We start from the raw sequence: 17,455 nt of genomic DNA, 5'->3' as shown, positions 1-17,455 counted from the left end.
AGCGCTAACCAACTGAGCTCACCTAAAACATATTTTTAAACATGTTATATATGCTCTATAGCATGTAATCTTTATTAAATTTCATCTATTTAACTATTATGAAGTTCAGAAAAAAGAATAGTTTATTTATTCAATGGCACTTAAAAACGTAAAATGTTGAATGGGAAAATAGTATTTCTACGCTGCCAATTTTTACTTTAATTTCCATGACTGACATAAATATAAGGAAAAACAAATTTATAGTTGTCCCCCCTTAGAAAAAACTTATTACAATAGAACTTGAAGTATAACATTAAAAAACAAAGCAATGTGAAAGAATTTAATCTAATACTAGTTTCATGTATTACCAAAATCTTATGATGCTTGTTTCTGCAAAATACACAATTTATAATAAATTACTGGAAAAATAAATTTTTATAAAAATACATGTTTTGATTAATTTTTAAAAAGACCAATTTAACTTAATTTTTTTGTTCTTAGGAACTGAGTTTATATGAAAATACATTTCCTTATAAGAAGTACTTAAATACTTTTAGATTCCAGAACCACTTGCACATGGAGATAAAAACAATATTATTGTATTACTAAAATGACCAGGTTAGAATCTGTTTTTCAAAACAGTTCATATAGCCCTGGCCAAGTAGTGCAGTTAGAGCATCATCCCAATACACCAAGGTTGCAGGTTCTATCCCCGGTCAGGGCACATACAAGAAGCAACCAATGAATGGATAAAGAAGTGGAACAAATTGATGTTTTTCTCTCTCAGTCTCAACCCCCAACCTCCACCCCCATCTCTTTCTCTCCAAGATTACTAGTAAAAAAAAACTTAATTCATATAAAGACACACATAATTGGCCAGCGGGTGAAAGTGCACAAAGTTTCATTTTAGGTCAAAGTGCGTAAAAATTCATTTTATCAGTAGTTATTCATTATATACTTAGGTAGAATAATTATATGTAGAGAACTGCATGACACAGGAATGCCAAGTTGTTAAAAACAGAATTCTGGCCCCCAGAAGCTTACGCCCATTGTCCTGTCCATAAAGCAGGCCTTCTCGTTATGGAAACTATGGTATCCTATGTCAAAAAAGTCAACTCATGCTTCATCAGAAAAGAACCCATTTATCCTTTTCTTTGTTTCCTATCCTCATTCCAATTTTCTACTTCTCAGGCCCACCTCAGTTCGCACTTTTATACAGAAGATACTGATGTGAGGTTCTGGGACAATGGTTATCTATAACTATAAACCCAGTCTCAAATTATATAACCACTTTTGACGAAAATTGGGTTAAGAAATTTAAAAAGAGAACTTTATTATTATTTAAATTGCAACCCATTTCTTACAAATTATTTGAGAAAAATCAAATACATTGGAGCATTATTGTATTTCCTGGGTACATAATACATGACAGGATATTTTATAAACCTAATTCTCACAATTCTGCATTGGAGAAATTACATGGTTTCCCACCTTACAAATGAGGTGACTGATACTTACGCCAAGGTGATACAATTAGTAAGTGGCAAGTTACAATTCCAACCTATGTATATATAAAGCCCAAGTCATGAATGTTTTTCTTAAAAATAAAAAAATATATTTTATTTATTCATTTTTAGAGAGAAGAGAAGGGATGGAGAAAGATAGGGAGAAAAACAATCGGTTGCCTCTTGCACGCCCCCGAACCAGGGACCTGGCCCGCAACCCAGGCATGGGCTGTGACTGGAGATCGAACCAGCAACCTTTCTGTTTGCAGGCTGGCGTTCAACTCAACCCACTGAGCCACACCAGCCAGGGTGAATGTTTCTATTAAACAATTTTCTGCCTTTCAGTACAACACAATCAACTCTTTTCGGTTTTTAAACACCTACAGACAGGGTGAAAGTGACACACCTAGTCTGGTTTAAGAGTAAGAATTCTTGAACCATTCAGCCTGGACTTAATTTTTCACAAGTTTTCATAAAGTTCATTCTAAATCTAATCACAGGATATAGGTTTGCCTCTACCACGCCCCACTTTCATGACCCTTTTTCTGACTACACAGACGTGTGACTTCTAAACCTACTTTTCTACCACCTTCCAAGTCCCTACGTGACTTCTCCACTTGCAGGCCCAACAGACATCACAGATATGTTCGAGTCAGAACTTCTGATTTGCTACCTACAATATCCAGTTTATCAACAAGTCTTATCATTTCAACTTCTAAATTATGTATCTCAAATCCATCAGAATTTTTTTGCATCTCCACTTTTACCACCTTAAAGTTGCTTTTTTTCTTTTTTCAGCATATTGTAGTAATAAATTCCTATTTGATTTCTCTGCTGCTACTCTTGTCCCAGTAAGCAAAAATAAGCCTTTAAAAACATAAATACGATCATTCCAGTGGTTAAAATACTCCAAAGGCTCCCCACTGCACTTACAGTAAAACTCTAATGGGGCTGTTCCCAGTCCAGCCCTAGCCGACCTTTCTGATCTCATCCTGCTCTGCTCTCCCAGCCTGTGCTCACACAGGCTTTTCACCTCCTCTTCCTTCTCTGAGCTGACCTTCCTCCAGGTCTCTGCCCTGACGGCTTCTTCTCATTACATCACATCTTCACAGCTAATACTGCTCAGCCCTACACCCACGCTCTATTACTCTTTATCTTCTTCATGGCATTGCTAAGTATCTAAAATTATCTTATGTATTTTGATCTCCCATACTACAATATAACTTCTACTAAAGTAAGGACCATTTTTTTTTTTGCTGCCTTCCCAGTGACTAGGGTCAAATATTTCTGGAATGACTCAAAACTAAACATAATATAGATTATAAAAATACAAAAAAAAACCCAACTGCCTTTAATATTCATCATTTTAAAAGACCAGGAAGAGAAAGTTTATCTTCAGATTTACCTATGTTATGCACTGTAAGAATAAAAAGAATTTCACAAAGTAAATGTACTTTATTTTAATGTACTTTACATTAATTTCCTTTTTCCTTTTTAGTGATTGTATTGGGGTGACACTGGTGAACAAAATTATACCAGTTTCAGGTGCACAATCCTACAACACATCATCTGTTCACTGTATTGCGTGTTCACCGCCACAAGTCAAGTCTCCTTCCATCACCGTTTACCGCTCTGTACCCTCCTAAACTTCTCCAAACCCTCCACACCCGGCAATCACTTAAAATACTAAAAGCTTAAAGTAAAAATTTAAGTTAACATTTCTACTATAGTTTTATAACAGAACTTCCTCCTAATAACATTTGGAGATTAAACTTAGAAATGGTTAACCAAAGACTACTAAAAATTTTAACGCTGCTGAAAATTCAGAATAAAAACTGCAAAAATGAAGGTGACATACACTTACATTTGGTCCTTGGGTTTCCTGCAGCCATTTGAGAATGTGGGTCAAAGAGAAAGTTTTAAAATAATTAAATATACTCTGTGTACCAGAACACATTACTTAAAATAATTAAAGTTGAAAAGAAGTTAATACTGAAATAACTATTTTCTAGTTACCTCAAATCTGCTGTTTAGAAGTTCTCGGGTGCCTCAAATCAATAACTGTTCTCCTTTTTTAGAGTTTTACTGAGGCAGTACCACATACCACACGTTTTACTGATTTGAAATGTACAATTCAATGTTTTTAGCATATTCACAACTAGTATTTAGTTTTAAGTTTCAACTTAAGTTTGTTAATTTTTCTTATTTATATATTTACGATAGAAAACCTAGAAGAAAGCACTTGAGACCTTGCTGCCCAGCATATGTCATTAGTTTGGCTCAAATAAACTCATAAAAATTAAAAAAAAAAGAAAACCTAGGCAATACAGAAAGGCTTATTAGAAAAAAAAATTACTTTATTTACAGACAATTCTATTAACATCTCAGTGTATTTCCTTCCAGTATTTTTTCTTTGGCACAGTTTTTTTTTAATAGACTTTCTATTTTTAGGCTTTTTGTATACATGTACATAAATACATTGATGTAAACTTTTTAATAACTATCTGTTAAAATTTACTGAACACAATATTTACCAGGCAATGTTCCAGACAATATTAACTATTTAATACTCAGAAAAAAATCTAAGAGATTATTCCCATTACCAACAAAAAAAAATGATGTACTAAAAGGTTAAGTAACAAGTTCAAGGTTATACAGGTAGTAGGCAGTAGAGCAATAACCATGATACAACCAATCTCACAGTATTCCAATATTATGTTTTCTCAACATATTTCCCAACAGTTTTCTCCACCATGTTGCTACTATTGGACATTCAAGCTATTCTAATATTTTACTATTATAAATAAAGCTACATAGATATCTTTTATTTTTCTATCATTTTTCTCTTTTCTTAGTATTTTATCCTTAGAATAAATTTCCCAGAATGAAAATCAGTCTGTCAAGGGAAATGAAATTCTTTAAGGCTCTTGATGCAATATGGTAAAAATGCTTTCCCAAAGGGTTGGGCTGATGATATTCACAGTCATCAGTAATGAGAGTGCCCATTTCACAAAAACCTTGTAATTACTGTTTTGTTTGTAAATCTTTCTTAATTGTTGCTTTACATTTCTCTTATTACCAGCAATGTTGAGCATTTCTTTATTATCTGTGCATCAGTTTCATTTCTTCTTCTGGGCACAGTCTGACGTCATCTTGAAAATCAAGTTAAGAACTGTTCTAAACCTCCACTGATACTTAACCGTAAAGCATTTAAAACATGAGGGTTTTCTTAATAGCAAACATTTGACTTACCAATATTAAAATGCAGTGTAAGTCTCACAGGAAACAGAAGTACAATTTACCTTTATTATATAATACAATAGAAGCACCATCTTTACTTTGGTTTTTAAAAAGCATGAAATAATTTTTCACTTAAGTATTTTCTCAACTGATGACTAAATTCAATTGACAGAGAAAAGTTGGCTACTTTCTGTCATTCCTTTTGATGACTAAATCTATAAATAAATAAAAGACTTCTATGTATCGCAAAAGGATATAATAAGGGTTTTCTAATAACAAAGAAGCCATTCCGGCCTCTTTAATCATAGGACGAGCCATCAGGGTCCGTCGCCTCCAGTAATACTGAGGAAAGAAAAGATGGCACACTTAGAGGCTCTAGCAGCCACACCTGCTAAGGAGAGGATGCTGACAAGATAGGACTGGATGTTATAAGCAAGGCTTACGTGATCCCCTGTTCCAGCAAGATGAATGCACACGGGTCTGTATTTGCTCTTCCATTCTTTAGGCACAATAAATTGGAACCTATTTAAAATAAAAACACATCAGTGAATTGTATTTAAAAGGCTTTGAATACAAACTTTCAATTTTTAAACATTTCATAATTAAATTATTTGGGAGAAAATATCTTCAGATTTTTTATATTAAAATTGTAATTGACTAATTAAACCGTTTGCCTAAAAGCAAAAAAGATAAATTTGCTTTATGTATTCAATGACAACATAAACACAGAACTTATTGTCATGATTTTTTACCTTATTCAATACCACAACTTTTTAAATACATAATGAAATTTCCTTACGGGAGAGACATCAGTGTATATGACTTATTCTTAGAAAACATAATTCCTAGGTGGCTGCATTCTCAGACTATAAGAACTGCCATTCTGAGCTTACTTTGCTTGGGCAAAGGACAATATCACTAGTGATCTATTGTCAATAAGCTGTTGACTGGAACGTAGACAATTACATTTAGGATGGTTTCAGTAATTATTTCTGTTTTGTGCTCATGGGAACAAACTCTTAATTTTCAATCTCATAGTGAAAACTATCAATATTAACAACTCTCCTTCATTTTGCACTCTTAGCACTATGCCACTTCTTGATATTTTGAAGATTTTGGAGAAACGAAAACATTAAAAAATGTTTTCTACATAAAGCAGTTATTTGTACTTTCCTTTTGTCCCATGGCAATGGATTTAGAGACTTCATTATTAGAGAATAGCCTTAAGTTAACAGGAATTTTTTGTTATAGTAATAACTGACCACACATCTAGTACAGGCTCACTGATAAGTTTTGCTCAAATTACATTGTCTTCTTGCACGGCCTGTACTCATTCACATGATGGACAGGTACAGGACATGTGAGCGAGCCCCTTGACCACAAATCGCTGGGCCAAGTATAGGCCAAATCAGGGTGACAAGATTTGTTCTTTTGGTAATCTGGAGTTAAGACAGACACTAACTAGAGCTCTGTGGCATTGTGGTAGCTGTTTTCTTGTTGACTGCATGAGAAACAGAGAAAGATAGCCTAACCACAGAAAAATGACATGGGCATGGGGTCATAAAGCAGAGAGAAGGCACAATGAAGCACCCAGGAAGTATCTACGGGGGGAACCCCCCCCAAAACCCCAGAATGTCTTCTGGAGGGTGCGCCCCTTGTACTCTAGGCTTCCCCTGCTAGGTGAGTGTTCTAGGTACCCATCTGTATCAGTGAACCAGCTGGCATTGTGGTGAGAGGCTGCATTTGGCTTCAGTAAATTTTTCTGAAGACTTTTCAATACTATTGCCCATTTCATGATGGGTGATTTATGAGCATACCTGCCCACACCACATTGAGTGTTAGGCAGTTTTTGACCTAAATGGCATGACACCTGTGCCCCACCCTACCCATTCATGCAATCTCACCCCAAGTGACTTTTTTTTGTTTCCCCAGATAAAAAAAGTCCTCAAAGGAAATGTTTTGCAAACATGGAAGAGGTGAAACCAAAACTGGCACAAGCACTAAAAGGCATCAAAATTGATAAGTTTGAAAACTGTTTTGAGCAGCGGAGAAAAATGTCTTGACAGGTGTATTGAGTACTTTGAAGGTGACTGAAGTTCAAACATATAAGAATAAATACACAATTTTTTAATAAATAAATTCAGGGTTTTTGTGGGTCCCCCTTTGTATGTAGATCTTTGGCTTCCCATTTCCAGCTTTTAAAATCTTTTTTTTAAAAACATAATTGACATTTAAGATATTATTGATTTCAGGAGTACAACATAATGATTCAATATATGTGTATATTATAATATGATCACAAGTCTAGTTAACATTTATCAACACACATAGTTATAAAATTTTTTTCTTGTTCTCTTTTTTCTTAATGAGAACTTTTAAGAAATACCTTTTTAAAAAGATTTTATTTATTTTTAGAGAGTGGGGAAGGCAGGGAGGAAGACAGGGTGAGAAACAACAGTGTGTGGTTGTTTCTCACGTGGCCCCCAGGCCCATAACCCAGGCATGTGCCCTGACTGGGAATCGAACCGGCGATCCTTTGGATCACAGCCCACACTCAATCTACTGAGCTACATGAGCCAGGGCTAACAATTACTTTCTTAGCAATGTTCAAAAATATAATACAGAATTATTAACTATAGCCCACCATGCTGTTTATATTACACCCCAAAGACTTATTTTATACCTGAAAGTATGTACATTTTGACCACCTTCACCCATTTGGCCAACCTCCCCATACCCCACCTCTGTCAACTGCCAGTCTGTTCTACCTATGAGTTTGAGGTCATTTTTTTTTTAAGACTCCACATATAAATGAGATTATATGGTATTTGTCTTTTTCTCTTTCTTTTCTTGGCAAGTCTGGCTAAAAGTTTGTCTCCTTTGTCTTTTCAAAAAGCCAGCTCTTAGTTTCACTGATCTTCTATATTACATTTATGGTCTTTATTTCATTTATTTCTGCTGTGATCTATACTATTTCCTCTCTTCTACTAACTTTGGGCTTAGTTTGTTGTTCTTTTTCTATTTTCTTGGGGTGTAAACTTAGGTTGTTTACTTGAAATCTTTCTTTTTTCTTAATTTGGGTGTTTATCCCTATGACCTTTGGTCTTAGAACTGCTTTTGCTACATTCCATAAGCTTTGGTGTGTTCTATTTTCATTTTCATTTGTCTCAAGTTATTTTTAAAAATCTTCTTACCAAAGCCCTATATTTCAATCTCCCTCCCCCCCCATGTTTAATGGGAATAATGCTAAATAATTGTTGTAATTAATGCTAAGTAATTTCAAATAACATGGCACTGATATTTTTTATAATTTCAATGGATGTAAACAAATTAGTACTTTAACTCTGAATAAAAATTCTTACCTTGCAATGACAGATTCAATTGGCATGATATCAGGCACATAGTGGGCCATAGGGGAGACAAAGTGTCCATCCAGGATCTTACAGTCTGACTGCTCTTCAATCTGGAAGAACAGCAAAACCAAGATGTACACATGTAAACTCAGATATCTTTGCCTACAGTAGATACATGTTTTTCCTTCTTTTTTAAAAAAAGATTTTATTTTATTTTTTAAAGAGAGGAAGGGAAGGAGAAAGAGAGGGAGAGAAATATTGACGTGTGAGAGATACATTGATCGGTTGCCTCTCACATGCCCTCAACCAGGGAGGGACCTGGCCCACAACCCAGGCATATAACCTGACTGGGAACTGAACCCGGGACCTTTTGGTTCATAGGCCAGCACTCAATCCACTGAGCCACACCAGCCAGGGCAGATAGGTGTTTTTCTATAAAAAATTTCCATTCAATTAAAAACTTTTCCAAGGCCTAGTATGTATCCTTTGTGACAACTTCATTTATTAAATAATCCACATTTTTTGCAAGTGACATAAAATGCTAGTTTACTCTGAATTAATTTTTCATAAATTTTGATATATTATTTTCAATCCTTTGTGAGCTCTTACTAGCTCTTTACTTCTGAACCAATATCATGCTGTGTTGATTATGCTGCAGGTTTATAATACCCATTGATATATGACTGAACCAGTTTTTACTTATTATTCTTCTTTTCCAGGTATTCCTGATCTGATAGTACTGTAATGGCTCATCCCAAATTATTTTAGGAGTGTTTATGGACCTAAGGTCTAAAGTTAAATTTAATGTTTTAATTGGGATTGTACTGCATTTTTTGAAAATGGTAAGAAGATCTAAGATGTGTGTAATATGAAAATTTAATCCAAGAAATCTTTACATTTTAGTCATCATTGTGCCTGCAAGTATAGCTTTAAAGTTTTCTTCTTATGTATTCTGGAAAAACAAATTATTTGTTAAAGGACGCAGTACAAACTAATGTAAAGGGAAACTTTTAAGGTCTTCCTTAAACTGGGATCTTACCAAGTTCCCAATGATCTCAAACTGTGTTGAGATGATTGGGAACTTGGTAAGAAAACAAAGTAATTTTAGAGCCATACATAATATAGATTTAAAAAGTAAGCAAGCTACAACTCATTGGTAAAAAGACGAATAACCCAATTAAAAACAGGCCTGGTATTTCAAAAATATTTCCCCCCAAAAGATACACAATGGCCAATAAGCATATAAAATGCTCAGCACTGGTCAGTAGGGAAAAACATAACAAAACCACACCAAAAAATACACTTTACACACATTAGGACAGCCAGGAGATGTACAAAATTAATGAGAATGTGGAGAAATTAGAACCACTAAACAATGCTAGCAAGAATGTAAAGTGGTGCACTTTGGAAAAACAGCTGCCATTCATTAAAAGGTTCAACAGAGTTACCATATCAGCCAACAACTTCATGCCTCAATATATATCCAAAGAATTATATATCTAAAAATATATCTAAATTATATATCCAAATATATATCCAAAGAATTAAAAGCATATATCCACGAAAAACATTTGTACAAGATTATTCATACATTATTATTCATAATAGTCAACAAAGCAGAAACATCTCAAATGTCCATCAAATGATAAATAGATAAGTAAAATGTCATATATACATATGATTCAGCCATAAAAAAAATTAAATATTGGTATATGCTTCAATGAATCATGAAACTTTGCTAAGTGAAATAAGCCAGATATAAAAACTAAAATCTTCTAAACATATTCAGTATATAAAAGAGATGAAAGTAGAGCTACTCTGGCTGAGGGCAGTGAGGGATGTGAAGCCCGCCCACTTGTGACACTTCCCCAGTAGTATCCAAGTACATAAACCTAGAAAGATTTTATAGAAAAGCATGTGGTTGCTTAAAAGCAAAACCATTTCAAATACAGTAGGCCCTCACTTAATGTCGTAGATAGGTTCTGTGACTTTAAGCAAAACAATGTATAAGGAAACCACTTTTACCACAGGCTAATTGATATAAACAAGAGTTAAGTTCCTACAATCTCATAACATTATTACAAAATGACATTATTCAAAGACCTGCTGTATATTTTCTCATCTGCTCTAATTTTATAGTATTTTTCTTTCTACCATTTTCTCAGCAATTAACTAAACCCCATGCCATTTCTTGACTTTATTTAAGTTATTTTTACTAATAATTTCTCATGTAGTAATTCTCCAACTAGAGTACTTCCCTGTGTTACTTCCACTTCTTCTGAAATGTTGAATAATTTACTATAACCCTCACAAACTTAAAGATAAAAAATGAGGCTCAAAAAGATCCAGCACTAAATGTTTTCTCTCTTATATTTAGGCAAGTATATGTTCCCAGATATAAATGAATATAGCTATTATAAGCATCCTGTTAGAACACATATAGCATTTTAAAAATATTAAATGAAAAATCTATACCGTACTCATGTTTTAATGTTTACTGTTATTACACTCTTAATATTCAATCTATTCTTGCCACATATGTATGTTAAACCAGAATTTCTATAATTGCATTTATTTTTTTTGCATACCTTATCGATATATACTGGGTAATCACTTGAAACCAGATTCTGACATTTTTCTCGATTTCCAATTATCTTTCTGAATTCAAAGAGTCTGTTATGGTAAGGGGAAAAAAGGAAAAAATTCAGTACAGCCATATGTTGAGACTAATGAATATGAGTAAAAATTAGCAAATCCAGTTCATAAAACAGGTTAAAATTTGGTTTTAGTCATCAAAGAAAATACTAGTCTCTTGACTTTTTGAAAGCTGGATATTTTATCTCAGAAAAAAATATGAGAAATATCATCATTCAGAGACTCAAAATTAAAGGCACAGGATTTAAAAATTTATATTCTTAAGTCCAGATATTCCCATGAGCTACAGTATATCCCAGCTTTTTAGTCATTACAAATTCGAATTACCCAAGAATGCTCAGTCCCTGGAAACTGTAATCAACTTAAAAATTATTAAAGTTAAGGTCCTGGCTGGTGTGACTCAGTGGATTGGGTGCCAGCCTGTGAACCAAAGGGTGGTAGGTTCCATTCCCAGTTAGGACACATGCCTGGGTAGTAGGCCAGGTCCCCAGTAGGGGGCACCCAAGAGGCAACCTCACACTGATGTTTCTCTCCTCTTTCTCCCTCCCTTCCCCTCTCTCTAAAAATAAATAAATAAAATCATTTTAAAAAAATTTTAAAGTTAAAACTCTAGTTTGTGTTTCTAAGAGCTCTTTATTTTTTTTACAACCAAATTACTTTTTAAATAGTTCAATTTATATGGGTTAAAATAAGAGAAATAAGTAAAGAGAGAAAAAGAAATAATTTCATTTTTTATATAGTTAAATGTTTAATTTTCCAATCACTGTATATATATAAGCAAAGGACTTTAAAAGTGAAATAAAATTTTATTTATTTTTGTTCTTTTTAAAAATTGATTTGAGAGAGACAGAGAGGAAGGGAAAGTCAGAGAGGAAGAGAGAGAGGGGGAAGGGGAAAGAAAAAGAGAGAAAAACACTTATTTATTGTTCCACTTGTTTGCATATTCATTGATTCTTGTATGTGCCCTGCCTGGGGATCAAACCTCCAACCCTGATGTATTGGAACAACACTCTAACCGAGATACCCGGCCACGGCTGAAATAAAAGTTTAAAAGTTTACTAAAACAAAGTCAGAACAAGCATTCAGAAAAAATGCTTACCTTTTAAGATCCTCTGGCCTTCCCCATCCTCTGATAAAAAGTTTTGTGAGGAGAAGTCTCCGGTATAGAACATCTAACTTGCTCACACCCATCAGTAGTAAACAGGCATCTATGAAATAGAATTGAAATTACTTTAAAATATTTTATTTTATGCAGGTCGGTTTTCTAACCTTCTCTTTAAATATCAGGTAAAAATTAAAGATTGATCCACTCTCTTAGCAACTTTTAAATATATAATACAGTACCACTAATTATAGTGACCATGTTACAAATTACATCCCCAGCACTTATTTATCTTATAGATCCTAATAGTACTCATCACAAAGAAAAGTTTCAAGTTTAGTTTAACTAAACTTACTGTAGTAATCATTTCACTATATATATATATATATATATATATATGAATGAAATCATCATTTTACATACCTTAAACTAATACAATGGTATATATCAATCATATGTCAATGAAGCTGGGAAGAATAATTAAATATTGAGATTGAATTATGAACCCTGAATTTATTCCTTTGGAAATAAGACATGAGATACAGAATAGAAGAACTGGGATGAAAGGAGACAAGATGAAATAGAGCCCTCAGCTTCATTAAACTGTGAATTCCTCGAGGGCAGGACCTTCCCATCCTCAGCACAGTGACTGACAGAAACACTCAATATTTGTTGGATAATAATAGTAATGGCTAGAAGAAAAAAAAGAAAAAGAACAAACAAAAATGTAGTGGCTAACAGTTATACAGTACTGTCTTACTTGCCAGGAACCATTCAGAAAACTACACACATTCTCATTTAAACCCTCCAACAACTTTGTAAAGGATCAATTTTACCTTTAGATGAGGAAACGGAGGCACAGAGAGGATAGGTGATTTACCTACGGTCATACAGCACCTGGGAGGCAGAACTGAGACTGGGTCCCAGGCACACAGCTCGAGACCTAACTACTGTAAACACTGTTACACTCCAGTGCAGGAAATGTGATGATTAATCAGTGCTACTGCCTGTGCACCACTTATCCACCTTTCCCAAGTAGTTTCAAAGTTTTTGTTTGTTTTGTTTTTTAATATTTACCTCTGTCTTTTCAAATTGAATGGTGTAGTTTTGATTTGGGGGAAAAACCTGATTCAGGTTCAGGGTTTATTCTAATCAAAAAATGAAAAATGGAAACTTGCACTTCCATCAGTGAGCTTTAAGAATACTTATCTATTGCCCCGGCAGGGTGGCTCGGTTGGTTGGAGCGCTGTCCCCTGCACCAAAGGCTTGCGGGTTTGATTCCCAGTCAGGGTACATATGTAGCTTGCAAGTTCTCCAGAGCCCCCTACATTATTTCAGCATGTTACATTTTTTTCACAACTCCCTTTTGTGTCTGCATATCTTCTACCTGTCTGATTAATCTCTGAAGACCGTAAAATTTTTCATTTTTTAAAAATGTGGCCTTTCCTGCTCCTTGCTAGCACCTTTAACTGTAATCCTTATCATATAAAACACGGGTTGTTCATTTTGTGAAAATGAACCAAGTTATACTTATGACTTGTACACTTTTAAGTTATACTTCACTTTTTAAAAATTTTTACTTAAACAGCAACAACTACAACAAAGTGTAGTGAACTCCTAAGTTGTATCCTTTGTAATAAAGCTGTAATCATATGCATAGTGGTTCCCTGAGTTCTTTGAGTGTTCCAGCAAATTATCAATCCACAGGAGACACAGGAACCCCCAAATTTGTAGCCAAGTCAGAGCATGGCTGGTATCAGAAGTAATGGACCCTGGAGGACTGAGCCCTTAGCTTGTGGGATCTGCACTACCTCCTGTAGAGTGATCTGGTAGTGGTCAGTGCCAGAGTTGAACTGAAGCGTGCTGGGTGAAAAGGGAACAGTTTACTCTTTACCCAACTACCAAAATTATGTATGAGTGCTCCACATTGCAATTAGGGGGCCAACCCCCCCTTTTTCAAAAAACAAATTCAGGTATGTAACTCTATTCAGGAGGGTTTATATAGCATAAGTTAAGAATTCTGAAACATGAATGGAGCTTTTAATTATTTCACTCCTTGAGTCATCCTGGAATTGTTAAAAAATATCACTGATACATTTTGTGTACATTTACTAAACTGCAGTAGAACAGTGGCATGTCATTAGAATACAGGACTTCATTGTCTTTTGGAAGTACTATAGGCCACTTATTTTCTCTACAGTGTCAGGAAAAGGAAGGGGGCCAATGTCTTCCTTTGCAACATCCACAGCATCAATGGCAATAAGCAGATTCCACATTAGTGTTAAAAAAAAAAACCCTGCAAATTGCGACACTTATATTTTACAGTAAGAAGTACTAAACTGGTGGTGATACACCCCATTTTTCTAGACAATATTCATCTAGGTTGGTAAGGGATAAAAACAAGTAAGACAAACTTAAAAGTAGGAGGTTATAAGGGGAATAGGAAAGAACCTGAGAACAAGGAACTCTTCAAATGTTTTGTAAACTACTAGAAAATTGTTTAGTCATTTCTAACTTTCATCCCTATACTAGAAAGGCTTTCCCAATCACTTTAGTTCCATGTAATATAGGTCATCAGACTCAGCGGTCCAAATCACGAGCCAGCACATCCCTTGCTGTATTTACATGCCAGCAAACAACTGACCAAGAGGAACAGAAAGCAAATCAAATACACACTTCACTTCCACAGATCTTCTTAAATACCATTTCAGTGCTAAGAATAATGTATAAAGACCAGGTTTTCTGGGACGCTCTAAATATGTAGATCTTTCTGGGCAGGGCTAGCTGCTATCCAGTGCCACCATGAAGAGATAATAATCCAAGCCCAGGGTAAAGAAAACTCCAATTTACCTTAGGAGGCACCATCTGGAGCCACACCAGGTCCTCAAAGGCCCTGCATCAGGCTAGTCTGACACTAGTGAGCTTCCACAGAAACAGGACCCACTTTTGAAGTATTATTAAGACAGACCAACATACCTGTTGCCTATACATTTAGAGAGCCAATGAGACAGGGAAAAAGCAGGTGAAACAAAAATAGAAATTCTTGCACAGTGCCAAAGAATGAAAAGTCTTTCCTAAAAATGAGCTCTATTGCTAGTGGCACTCAGCAGTTCCTACACCATCTAGTACTTTTATCTCCTATCACTTTGGTACTTAAGCATTTAAACAATGCAACCCTAATTTTTTCTGGACTTTTTATCTTCATATAGTTGATACATATCTCAAAATCATACATGAGTTTTTAGAAAAAGACCACCATGTACAATTTTACTCTACAAAAATAGAGACCTAATTTTATCTTATCTTTACTTTTAAATTATTTATTTTCAATATAAGTTTAAGTAGCAAAAAAAGAGTCTAGGTACCCCAGATATCCACTATTAAAATCTACTAGCCTACCTCAACAAATTTAATTGTTTCAGTCTTATACAGGAGAAGAGTAGGAAAATTGGCAGTTTATTTGTTCATTTGTTTAGAGGGGTGAATGTCTATTTTAGGCAGTCATCTAAGGAAACCCACTGGGTGGGTTGTCTCAGATCCTATGGGAAACATTCAGCAAATAATCTAATCTCTTTTCAAACTTAGCTCCTCTTTTCCATGGGCTTTTAAAAATACATTTTTAAAAAGGTTTCTAAAAGTGGTTACCTTGTTTGGGTGCTATGTGTGTTCCTAGGAAATTATTTCTTCTTGCATTTAAAAAAAATTGGTACAATACACAGATTAGATTTCACCAGGTTTACGTGCGCTCCATTCCACGTGGTTTTGTGATCCAAAGTCATCACTTGGAGGCAGCAATGGAAAATAGTACTGTCAGAAGGCCTGGGTTCTTCCACTAGCTATGTGACCTTGAGTAAGCCACCTTAAACTATAAAAGGGGAATAATACCCGCCCGGATACAAAATAGCAAATTATTTCGCTTATATATCATTGATTTTATACCTGTTCTGATATAATTTAAGAGATAATGGAAAAGATTCTTCACATTCTTTTTGCAGAATGGCTGGTGGTGAAAAGTACAGGCTTTACAGTCAGAAGTCCTCTATTTCTTGGGTTCTACCTCTGTTGCTTATTAGCTGCTTATTAGCTGTGTAACCCTAAGTATATTATTTAATCTCCATGCTTTCAAATTCCTTGTGTGTTTGAGACAACCCTACTCCAAGGATTGTTATAGGGATGAAATGAGGCAACTCTGTAAGTATTCATTCAATGAGCAACAACCATTTCTCTTGGTGCAATACAGGTTAAAAATCCCTTTGTAAACACACACACACACACACACACACACACACGCCATACACTGTAAGACTCCAGGGATTAAAAAAGAAGCTGACAGTACAGTAAAGCAACATAACAGCAAAAACATAATTTTTTTAACCTATGTACTTTTTTGGAACCAATCAGGAATCTGACCTGTCTTTGTGAGCTATTTTTGCAAGACTGAATCCAAGTACAAAATGTCAGTTCTTGTCAAGTTTCACTATTCACCAGCGGAATGTGTCTGATAGAATAAGCAAAGGTCACAGATAAGACAAAGACCAGAACTGATGGCACACACCACGCAACGTATTACTAGCACAGGGCCCGGCATAAGGTAAGTGCTCAGAAATATGGATCGAAAAGAACTGAATTTGGGTCCAGCTCTGCCGCTACCACACCGAGTGGCTCTGGATAAGTTACTAACTTCTCTGGACCTTACTTCTGTGTAAAATAGAAAAGTGGCATAGGACAGCTGTGATCAAATGAAATCACATGAGAATGTACTATAACAGTGCTAACAACACAGTAATTGACACACATGACCACAACTACCAATTAGCTCACAAGCCTACTTGCAAGGGCAAGGTGTTAATATGTAAACACCAGGAAAGACACAGCATCAAGATATACTGGGGCGAGGGGTGAGGGGGCGCCCAGAACATATTTTTTAAAAATGTCATTTTTCTTGTGATGAAAAGAGCAGGCCATTGCCAAGCTGCTGCTGTGCCTTTTCTTTTTCTTTTTCTTTTTTTTTTTTTTTTTTTGCTGTGCCTTTCTAACCCCAGGTTACAGCAGCAGGCTTTGAGGAAGACCCCAGTCCGCGCAGGCGGCGGTGGGGTACGGATTTAGGGATCAGGAGATTAACAGGGGCTGGACCCCATCTTCAGGGCTCCATCCAGGCCCTAACTAGGCACTGCAGGTGCGCTGCCTTTGTAGTTAGCCAAGAAAAAGAGCGCTCAGCCACTTCCACCTTCTAGGAGGCTAAAGGACAGCGCACCAACCCACCTCACCCGGGCCGGCCAGACAGCGCCCCGGACACCGGCCTAGCCCCGCACGCCAGCCCCCTGGGTCTCCAGCCCGCGGCCGTGTGACCCCAGTCCCTGACAAATGGCACGTACGCGGCGCGTCGAGAGGCTCGGGGAGCGCCGCCCGCACCCGCGACTTACTCACCGGCCGGTCGGCGGGTGCCTGCGGTACAGCCGGCCGAGTTGCCCAGCACCGCCGCGGCCGTGCCTCCCGGAACCCTCCTTCAGTCCGACCTCCCACCGTGGGCACAGCAGCCTTTCCAGGAATGTAGAAGCTCGTGTCCGAGATAGGAGCCCAAGGAAACCCAAGAACCTGGGCGGGGTGCCCGTTTGGGCACG

At 36.0% G+C, this 17,455-nt stretch overlaps 1 protein-coding gene across 4 annotated transcripts in view; it reads right to left on the bottom strand.

Moving 5' to 3' along the window:
* The window catches only part of ABHD18 (abhydrolase domain containing 18), a 32,630-nt gene extending 15,176 nt beyond the window's left edge, over positions 1 to 17,454 (bottom strand). Inside the window, exons 1-8 of one of the 4 annotated variants that reach the window (XM_053910364.2) lie at positions 17,262 to 17,453; positions 11,832 to 11,940; positions 10,666 to 10,750; positions 8,087 to 8,187; positions 5,168 to 5,246; positions 4,982 to 5,066; positions 3,349 to 3,376; positions 2,425 to 2,435 (exon numbers count right to left, since the gene is read on the bottom strand). In XM_053910364.2, coding sequence (XP_053766339.1) covers positions 2,425 to 2,435; positions 3,349 to 3,376; positions 4,982 to 5,066; positions 5,168 to 5,246; positions 8,087 to 8,187; positions 10,666 to 10,750; positions 11,832 to 11,923 — 481 coding nt within the window. In that variant the 5' untranslated portion in view covers positions 11,924 to 11,940; positions 17,262 to 17,453. Of the gene's footprint in view, positions 1 to 2,424; positions 2,436 to 3,348; positions 4,891 to 4,981; positions 5,067 to 5,167; positions 5,247 to 8,086; positions 8,188 to 10,665; positions 10,751 to 11,831; positions 11,941 to 17,261 lie in introns of those variants that run through there. The other 3 variants (XM_053910360.2, XM_045202550.2, XM_053910361.2) reach the window with 3 other exon arrangements.
* Position 17,455: the final 1 nt, after the last annotated feature.

This window comes from Desmodus rotundus, chromosome 9 (assembly GCF_022682495.2).
Source record: "Desmodus rotundus isolate HL8 chromosome 9, HLdesRot8A.1, whole genome shotgun sequence".
Lineage (NCBI taxonomy): Eukaryota > Metazoa > Chordata > Mammalia > Chiroptera > Phyllostomidae > Desmodus > Desmodus rotundus.
This window is presented reverse-complemented; position numbering and strand designations above follow the sequence as displayed.